Source organism: Thamnophis sirtalis, unplaced genomic scaffold (genome assembly GCF_051295495.1).
Source record: "Thamnophis sirtalis isolate CommonGarterSnake01/CBP01778 unplaced genomic scaffold, rThaSir2_p1.2 scaffold_2, whole genome shotgun sequence".
Classification (NCBI taxonomy): Eukaryota; Metazoa; Chordata; class Lepidosauria; order Squamata; family Natricidae; genus Thamnophis; species Thamnophis sirtalis.
In genome coordinates, this window is record NW_028261382.1 from 58026816 (window position 1) to 58037327 (window position 10512).

Below are 10512 nucleotides of genomic sequence, written 5' to 3' on the forward strand. Positions count from 1 at the left end.
CAGTCGGATAATGACTGGCGTTGACCTTAGGGAAAAAAAAAGGCTAGGAACCAAAGGAGCTCAGAGCCGGGAATGCTGCCAACTCCTGCAAGGTGTCAAACGCGGACACGATGCAGAGAGTTTGGAAGAAGAAGCATCTTCCACACCTGTGCAAAGAGGCCACTTAGCTGAAAAGCAGAATAAGCTGCCACCCCCTCGTGGATTCCTTTAAAAGACTGCTTTGCCCATTTTTCTTCTTTGACAGCTGGGCAGCAAGGGCACGGCAAGGTTTACATAGAAGGGCTTTTCTCTGGGAAAGGATGGCAGTGAAGGCTGATGGTATCCACGGGAATGGCCTGCTTCCCTCCTCCCCTCCCCTGATGCTGGTCACTGTGACCTCGGCTTAAAAACGGCCAGCAGTTTGGCAGTTCGGTTCTCACCGGATCGAGGTGGACTCAGCCTTTCATCCTGCCGAGGTGGGTAAAAAGAGGACCCAGATTGCTGGGGAAAAGAGGCTGACTTTGTGAACCCTTTAGAGAGGGGTATAAAAGCACCGTGAAGCGGTATATAAGTCTAAGTGCTTGTTCTATTCTGTTCTATTCTATTCTATTCCACTCTACTCTCCTTCCTTCTCATTCTATTCTTTTCTGTTTTGTTCCTTTGCATTCTATTCCATTCCACTCCATTCCATATATTCTAGTCTAGTTCTAATCTAGTCTAGTATCCAGTCTATTCTATTCTATTCTATTCTATTCTATTCTATTCTATTCTATTCATATTTCTATTCCTACTTTACTCTCTTTCCTCCTCCTCTTCATTCTATTCTATTCTGTTCTGTTCCTTGCATTCTATTCCATTCCATTCCATTCCACTCCACTCCACTCCATACATTCTATTCTATTCTATTCCTCCTCCTCCTCTTCCTCCTCCTCCTCATTCTATTCTATTCTATTCCATTCCATTCCTATTCTACTCTACTCTCCTTCCTCCTCCTCCTCATTCTATTATATTCTGTTCTGTTCCTTTGCATTCTATTCCATTCCACTCCACTCCACTCCATTCCATATATTCTATTCTATTCTATTCCTATTCCTATTCCTATTCCTACTCTCCTCTCCTTCCTCCTCCTCCTCCTCCTCATTCTATTCTATTCTATTCCATTCCATTCCTATTCTACTCTACTCTCCTTCCTCCTCCTCCTCATTCTATTATATTCTGTTCTGTTCCTTTGCATTCTATTCCATTCCACTCCACTCCACTCCATTCCATATATTCTATTCTATTCTATTCTATTCCTATTCCTATTCCTATTCCTACTCTCCTCTCCTTCCTCCTCCTCCTCCTCCTCATTCTATTCTATTCTATTCTGTTCCTTTGCATTCTATTCCATTCCATTCCACTCCACTCCATTCCATATATTCTATTCTATTCTATTCCTTATTTTGCTCCATTCTATTCTATTCTATTCCTTTGAATTTTTTTCCCCGAAGATGGACTTTGCACATTTCTTCTTCAAATGGCTTCCATCACTTGGAAACCTGACAACAAGCTGAACTTAAGCCATGTTTAAGGCTAACCTCAGCTTTCCATAAATGTGACCTATGTGTCCTGGTGAACCAGTTCCTAAGAAAGTTGAACCTCTTCTCCTTAAGAGTCAACTCCATAACTGGTGTCCGTGGTGAGACGGATGCAGTCCATTCATCCCTCTGCAATGACCTGGTTTAGGGGATTCTGGTGAATTATTATCAGCCAGGGAAGTAAGACCCACTTGCAGGTGAACTGACTGGTTAAGGGTTTGTGCATGGGGGGAAAGTCCGAAGGCTTGGTGGTCTCCAAGCGGGCTCCTTACCTGGTGATGATGGCGAGGTGGGGAGGGCTCATGCAGGCCCCCATAAACAGCACCACGTTCTCGTGCCGTGTCTGCCTGTAAGCCATGACTTCCCGCTTGAAGGCCTTCAGCTGGTCCTCGTTGTCCCGCTCGATGTCGATGAGGCGGAGGGCCACCTCACCGTGCCAACGGCCGTGGAACACCTGCCCGAAGCGGCCCTTGCCGATCAGCTCGCCGATCTCCAGCTGCTCGAAGGGGATGTCCCACTCCTGCAGGAAGATGCTGGTCTGGCTGGCTTTCCGGGGGAAATTACGAGCCGAGAGGAGGGAGAGGTTCATCTCCTCAAAGTCGTCCTCGGATTCCTCATCATTTCCCTGTTCGGTCTGGGGAAAGGAGAAGAGAAGGCTTGATGTGTGCAACACACCTGTAGGAGGTGAACAGGCTGGGCCTGAGGAAGGGGTCAAGGACGTCATCAGCCTCGAGTCCCTTTGCACCCACAGGAGATTTCTTTGACAAATAACGAGCCCGTTTTCACAAAAAAACAGGCTGTTTTTTGCTCGTTTTTGCCCCAGGAGCACCCTGCAACTCCCCCCCCCCAAGGCTATTCAGGTATATTTTAAAAACAAAATGGGCCCATTTCTGCAAAAAGCAGGCAGTTTTGGGGAGGTTTGCAGAGTGCAAAAACGTTCCCCCCCTTTCGGAACACTTTTTAGTTAGAGTGGTTGATGAGAATTAGATTGATCAAGTGCTATGCCAGCAGAAACAAAATCTTAGGTGCTGCAGATTGTCAGCAATTTCCTTCTCCAGCACATAGATAAATACACCTGGAAACATCTAGCTACCTACCTACTCTCTCTCTCCCTACCTACTGTATTTCTCTCTCTCTCTCCCTCTACCTATCTACCTGCCTACTCTCTCTCTCTATCCCTCCCTATCTACTGTATTTCTATCTCTTTCTATTTGTCTCTCTCTACCCCTCTGCCTACCTACCTACTTTTTTTAAAGTTGCCTCTTCAAAACCTTGGTGCATCTTATACTCCAGTGCGTCTTATACTCCGAAAAATACGGTAGGTTGCTTCTCTCCTTGGTTAGTTTCCACCCATTGCTTCTTCTCCTGCCCTCGGGTGCTTTGGAGAACAGCGTCACTCCCTCTTCTTTGGGGCAGCCCCTGAGATATTGGAAGACTGCTATCCTGTCTCCCCTGGTCCTTACGCGCTCTACATGGGGCTGCCCTTGAAGAGTATTCGGAGACTTCAGCTTGTCCAGAACGCAGCTGCACGAGCGATTGTTGGTGCACCTCGGTACACCCACGTTACACCTATCCTCCGCGAGCTGCACTGGCTGCCCATTGGTCTCCGGACTAGCATTCCTCTCCTACCAACACTTGACCAACTACCAACCCCTTCCAGTCTTCCCCGTGGAGATCCGGACCCTCACCACCCTTCAGGCTTTCCGCAAAGCCGTTAAAACCTGGCTGTTCCGGCAGGCCTGGGGCTGATGAGTTCGAATTGTTGCGGTTGTTGATGAGTTTTTAATCTGTTTGTATTTGTCTGTCTTTTCGTTTTTTGTATTTCCCCTTTCCCCTATTTAGTTTGTTAGCCGCCCTGAGTCCCCTTGGGGAATAGGGTGGCATACAAGTTCAATAAAACTAAACTAAACTAAACTAAACCCTTCTACCAAGCACCAGCATTTTCAGCAAAAAAATGCATTTTCTATAAGCATCAGTTTCAAGGTTGTCTGGAAAGGTATTGAAAACTTTAGTTCGATTTGCCCAAGGACAGACAACGTATAACTCATGGAAAAATAACACAGTCACCTGTGTGGGGAAGATAAAAGGAATAGTAAGGGAAGCTGGGATCAGTGACTGATGGGCTCAGGGAATTGTCCTTCTGCAATTGTTCCCCTCCACCTGTGGCCTAAAAGCCACACATTTGTGCAAAGACACACCTGAGGTCAAATGATGTTATTTCCAACTGTCCCGTTCAGACGCAATTTAGAAGCATCGAAATAGGACCGGGCATTCCAATATCATGACATAGCTCGTCCTTTCAGATTCTTTGCCAGGCCCGGAAGCCATCTTTTACATTGGGTCTTCAGGCCTGCCACATTTTCTAATGTGGGACAATGGGAGGGGGAGATATATATCGTCCACATAACATTCCTTTCTCAGAGAGTCTAGGACACTGTTAGGAATATAATCTAACAGTTGGGTTGGCAATATATAAATCATGTAACAATGCTATCCCTGTTTCTTTAAATCATACTGTAAAATGTGATTGGTTGCTGTTTTCCTCAATCGGCCATAAGAGGGAGCCAGAACGACTGTTAGCTCTCTGTTTGTTAGATGCTGGGCTGATCTGATCTGAGTGTTTTGGAAGCTGGCTGTTAGCAAGTGCTGTGAGCTATTGTAAGTTTTGCAACTGCTAGCAAATTTTGAATACCAAACTGTTTGTATGATTACGGACTATGTTATATGGATTATCTCTTAACTGAAAGACATTTATGACTGACTGTCTTATCCGTGTATGACTTGGACTGTTTGATGGACTCTGATACCTCTATTTCCACGAAAGTAAAAGGATATTTAAACTGCAGGGTCTCTGTATGCTGGTTTGTGTGTTCTCCAACACAACTCTCACAACGCTTCACTGAACTCACTCGCTCTCCCAACGGGGAGCTTACCTAACAGACACCTTGCCCTGCACCTGGAGTCGCGTGACTGGGAGGCATCCCCAGTTAGGACGGTGCATTGATTGGGCCATGTGACAGACATGTGGGTGCTGGGCAGGGACTTGAACTTTCACTTGGGTGGGGGGAAAACCTGGAAACTTTCAAATTCAGGTTTTCCCAGATGTGCCAATAGGACATCTCTACTAAAGTGGAACTTTGAGGGAACTCAAGCCTCGGAGTCTTCTTTCATTGGAGGTCTTACTTGGCACCCTGACATCCTTCTCTGCAATCAGGTAGGATCCAGGCCATGGAGATTTCGGTGTGAGCAAGAACAGATCCCATGCTAGCTGGTCCACCAACCCCAGGTCAACGACAGATGGATGTGACACTTAACCACGATTAAATTGCAGCACAGATCAAAAGTTGCTAGCGTGGTCCGTGAGCCCTCCCCCTCCCAAAATGAAGCAACCCATGAACCACTGCTGGAGATCACCGAGACCCTCACCCCAAGTCTCATTCTGTTTCACCCCCCACTCATCGCATGGCCCTTACCTCAGAGGTTGGCTCCACTTCAATTTGAAGTACCGGATTCCCTTCTCGGCTTTTGAGGGAAAGAAAGATCACAAATTACAAACCGTAAATTGCCCCGAGTTATAGAAAACACTATCATCATCATCATCATCATCATCATCATCTGCAACTACGTTGTTCTTTTGGTTTGTTAAGTTTCGGCGTAATCTTTCGCCTGGAAATAGCCCACTGGGCTTTGCAAACCCAGGAGTATGGCCAGCCAAGGATGACCTATCCATTAAACCACGGTTAACAGAACTGTGTGATGTATGAACCCCATTCCAAAGGTTTTATTGCTTCACACCACTTTCTGACCTGACTCTCCCACTCAGTTTTCACAGTAGACATAGTTCAGCTCTTGATTGACAGGAGCCGAACAGCAACTTTCAAAGGGATAAATGGTTCGCAGTTTTCATCGGGAGAAACACAGAAAAAGATTACTCTCCTTGACACCTTTCAACAGGCCAAGAACTATTGCTAAAGCGGCTGGCGATATGAAGGGGGGGGGGAAAAAACCTCTTGCAGGCAAAAATAACGGTGCATTATAACGCTGTTGGAATACAGTTAATTGTGCTGAACAAATGCGCAACAACACATCTGAAGTCCACTCGAAATCTCAATTGATCCAGAGATCAAATATTAATTTCTTGAGAGTTTGTTTGATGGGTTGCCAGGCTGAACACAAGTTTTTGGCATATATCATTAGCAACCACTAGGTTTTTGAAAAATGGCGTGTACAGCACTCATCTGAAATTTGTTTTTTGTTTTTTTCTGGTCAGTTACACTACATAGTTAATGACATGAAAACAAATGAATCTATTTTTGAACAAATGCTTTGTGAAGAGTTGAGCAGAACATCAACCGTATGAGAAATGGAGTTCATTTGAAGGAAGGGACATTTCAAGCATGGGGTTGGGGAGAGAGAGAAGAAGAATGAGAGAGAAAGAGAAAGAATGAGAGAGAAAATGAAAGTGAATGAGAGAGAAAGAAAAGAGAATGAGACAGAAAGAGAAAGAATGGGAATGAGAGACAGATAGAGAGAATGAGAATGAGGGAGAATGACAAAGAGAAAGAAAAAAAGAATGGGAATAAGAGACTGAAAGAGAGAATGAGAAAGAAAGAGAACAAGAATGAGAGACAGAGAAAATGACAAAGAGAATGAGAGACAAAGAAAAGAGAATGAGACAGAAAAAGAAAAAATGGGAATGAGAGACAGAAAGAGAGAATGACAAAGAGAATAAGAATGAGAGAGAGAAAAAGAATGGGAATAAGAGACAAAAAGAAAGTGGGAATGAGAAAGAGGGAACAAGAATGAGAGAAACAGAAAAAGAATGAGAGACAGAGAGAATGTGAAAGAGACTGAGAAAATGAGAAAGAGAATAAGAGAAAGAGAATGAGAATGACAGAGAGAGAGAGAGAACGAGAGAGAGAATAAGAGAAAGAATGAGAGAAAGAGAATTGAGAGAGGGGGGAGGGAGGGAGGGAGGGAGGGAGGGAGAGAGAGAGAGAGAGAGAGAGAGAGAGAGAGAGAGAGAGAGAGAGAGAGAGAGAGAGAGAGAGAGAGAGAGAGAGAGAACATTTGAACACAGCTGACACTGGTCTAAGATGAAAAAAAGCTGAATATTTTTCAGCTTAAAGCTGGGACCTTTTGCCAAAACAGCAACTCTCATTCTGGAACTAGAGTTGCTCAAATGAACTTTTTCCCTAGGAGGGGAATGAGAGTTGAACCAGCGTGGAATATTTGGTGCCACTGAGTCGATTTTTCACACAAGTTTCATTGATTGGCAGCTAATCTTCTGCAGCCCAGGCTCTGGTTCAGCTTTGAGAGAGAGGTCACCTTCTAATGATGCCCTTGCAAGAAGTGGATTTGGAGAGCTGGGTGACAAGTCGGGGTGGGGGGCTACCCGGTATCTCAACAGGATTGGGGGGCATTAATGGATCAAGAGCTGGGTTCTTTCCCAGCTAAGTTTGCCAAATAGCCCCATTTGATATCTTACTTCAAGAGAACTTAGATGGGGGTATTTTGGGGGGTGGGGGAGGGGGGAATGGTAGGATAAGGTAAAGGATGAAGCCAGGAAAAAAATAGCATCTACAGTAGGGCCTAAAGGTCAAGCTAGATGAAGGATGTAAGAAAGGCAGAAAAACTAAACATCTTCAGATGTAGAATAGAGTAAAAGGTACAGATACATAGCACATATGTGCTAGTCGTTCCCGACTCTAGGGGGCGGTGCCCATCTCCGTTTCAAAGCCGAAGAGCCAGCGCTGTCCGAAGACCTCTCCGTGGTCATGTGGCCGGCATGACTAAATACCGAAGGAACACGGAATGCTGTTCCCTCAAACCAAAGGTGATCCCTATTTTTTCTACTTGCATTGTTTATGTCCTTTCGAACTGCTAGGTTGGCAGAAGCTGGGACAAGTCACGGGAGCTCACTCCATTACGTGGCACTCGGGATTTGAACCGCAGAACTGCCGACCTTTCTGGTCGACAAGCTCAGCCACTGAGCCATCATGTCCTCTGAGCCACTGCGTTTTATATAGAATATATAGGATATAGAATATATATCCTATATATATTCTATAGATTCTATAGAGATAGATAGATAGATAGATAGATAGATAGATAGATAGATAGATAGATAGATAGATAGATAGATAATAGAGAGAGAGATAGAGAGATAGAGAGATAGAGAGATAGAGAGATGATAGATAGATAGATGATAGATAGATAGATAGATAGATAGATAGATAGATAGATAGATAGATAGATAGATGATAGATAGATAAGTAGGTAGGTAGGTAGGTAGGTAGGTAGATAGATAGATAGATAGATAGATAGATAGATAGATAGATAGATAGATAATAGAGAGAGAGATAGAGAGATAGAGAGATAGAGAGATGATAGATAGATAGATGATAGATAGATAGATAGATAGATAGATAGATAGATAGATAGATAGATAGATAGATAGATGATAGATAGATAAGTAGGTAGGTAGGTAGGTAGGTAGGTAGGTAGGTAGGTAGGTAGATAGATAGATAGATAGATAGATAGATAGATAGATAGATAGATAGATAGATAGATAGATAGATAGATAGATAGATGATAGATAGATAGAATGGAGTAGAGTAGAATAAAAACAGAGTAGAGTAGAATAGAGTAGAAAGAGTAGAGTAGAAATAAGGTAGAATAAAAATAGAGTAGAGTAGAGTAGAAATAGACTAGACTACACAGAGTAGTATAGAATACAAAATAGTAAAGTAGAGTAGAAAGAATAGGGTTGACTGAGGTAGAATAGAAATCGCATTGAATATACTAGAATAGTATAGCATAGGATAGGGTAGGGTAGGATAGAATAACAAGTGTTGGAAGGGACCTTCGAGATCTTCTAGTCCAACCCCCTGCCCACGCAGGAGACCCTGTACCATTCTGGACAAATGGGGGCCAGGAGGATTAGATTTGGCATGGGGAAGGCATCCTTTCCTTCCGCGTTTCATGCTAGCCTCCTCTGACCTCCTCTGACGCTCAATGCAAAATGTTAATTTATGGAGGGATTCCAGAATGCAGATATGGAAAATAATGACTCAGAGTAAAATGGTCCGAGCAGGAATGGAAGATGAACCTCAGCCTGAATTTCATACAGGGGTTGGGGCAGCCAGGACAGCAAATTGGGTAACTTTTCTTCTTCTTTATTTATCTGTGAAACTTTTATGTTCTATCTCAATGACCGGCATTCACACAAGGCTTGTTATGGAATTTAAATGCAAATGGAACGGCAGACTCTTTCAACAGAAGGCAATTCATAGGATTGTCCTCCGCGGTTTCAATGATACTTTTCCCTCTGCCAAACTGACAAGACAACTGTTGGAAGCGTCTGAGGACCACCCGGGGTTTGCGGGGAGGGGGTAGCATATGGTTGCTGTAGCTCCTTTGGGGTCTTTGGGGCAGGAGGGAAGGGAGCCGAAAACCGACCAAGGGATGGAAGAAGCTGGCAGAGTTCCCGGGAAGAAAGATGGAGAGAAATGCATAAACGAAATGGGAATATAAAGCCCACGATGATTCCTGGTTTTCCGTGATTTCTTTCCACTTTGCCACAGTTGCTTTCTCACTCACTTAAAGCTCCCGGAAGAGCGGTGGTTGTGGAAGAGAAAGCGTGAGTGAAGAAAGGAGGCAACGGAGGGTTTTTACTTGTGTAAAAATGGTGATTCTTCTTCGGTCTTCCCTGAATTCTGAAAGCAAAGGAAGGAGAGCGTGGGAGGGAGGGCAACGGGGGGGGGGGGGAGAGACCCAAGGCTGAGTGGTGGGAGGAACTCTGAGGACCAGGTTAAGGCTGAGACACTCGGCAAGAGAAACGAGGCTCCTCCTCCTCCTTTATTATGAACACATTTCCTATCATTTCTCTTCTTTCGTCTTCTTCTCCTCATTTTTTTCCTCCTCCACCATCTTTATTATGAAAAATGTCTTCTTTCTACTTCTTCTCCTTTGCTTCTCCTCCTCCTCCTCTATTATGAAAAGTGTCCTCTTCCTCCTCTCCACAAGCCCCATCCCATCTAACACTGATGTTGTTACCTAGTTCGGTAAGGAGATGTCTGCAGGAAAACAATCCAGTTCGGAGAGCACCAAGGACCCAACAACCCTCCTGCTCCTCCTCCTCCTCTTCTTCCACCTCTTCTTCTCCTCCTCCTCTTCCTCCTCCATCTCTATTACTTGTTCTTCTTCCCCACTCCTCCTCTTCTTCCACTCCTCCTCCTCCATCTCTACTACTTGTTCTTCTTCCCCTCCTCCTCCTCCTCTTCTCCTCCTCCTCCTCTTCTTCTCCTCTTCTTCCTCCTCCATCTCTACTTCTTCTTCTTCCCCTCCTCCTCCTCTTCTCCTCCTCCTCTTCTTCTTCTCTTCCTCCTCCTCCTCCTCCTCCTCCTCCTCCTCCTCCTCCATCTTTATTACTACTTCTTCCCCTCCTCCTCCTCCTTCCTCCTCCATCTCTACTACTTGTTCTTCTTCCCCTCCTCCTCCTCTTCTCCTCCTCTTCTTCTCTTCCTCCTCCTCCTCCTCCTCCTCCTCCTCCTCCATCTTTACTACTTCTTCTTCTCCTCCTCCTCCTCTTCTTCTCCTCTTCTTCCTCCTCCATCTCTACTTCTTCTTCTTCCCCTCCTCCTCCTCTTCTCCTCCTCTTCTTCTTCTCTTCCTCCTCCTCCTCCTCCTCTCATCTTTATTACTACTTCTTCCCCTCCTCCTCCTCTTCTTCTCCTCCTCCTCCTCCATCTTTACTACTTCTTCTTCCCCTCCTCCTCCTCTTCCTCCTCCATCTCTACTACTTGTTCTTCTTCCCCTCCTCCTCCTCCTCTTCTTCTTCTCCTCCTCCTCCTCCTCCATCTCTACTACTACTTCTTCTTCCCCTCCTCCTTCTCCTCTTCTTCTTCCTCCTCTTCCTCTCCTTCTCCTTCTCTCCCTCTGTAAAGATTCTCAG

At 44.9% G+C, this 10512-nt stretch overlaps 1 protein-coding gene across 3 annotated transcripts in view; it reads right to left on the bottom strand.

Moving 5' to 3' along the window:
* The window catches only part of KSR2 (kinase suppressor of ras 2), a 202982-nt gene that overhangs the window by 54017 nt on the left and 138453 nt on the right, over positions 1-10512 (bottom strand). For all 3 annotated transcript variants that reach the window (XM_087705677.1, XM_087705678.1, XM_087705679.1), the window contains exons 13-14: positions 5030-5078; positions 1829-2190 (exon numbers count right to left, since the gene is read on the bottom strand). In XM_087705677.1, coding sequence (XP_087561803.1) covers positions 1829-2190; positions 5030-5078 — 411 coding nt within the window. The remainder of the gene's footprint in view (positions 1-1828; positions 2191-5029; positions 5079-10512) is intronic.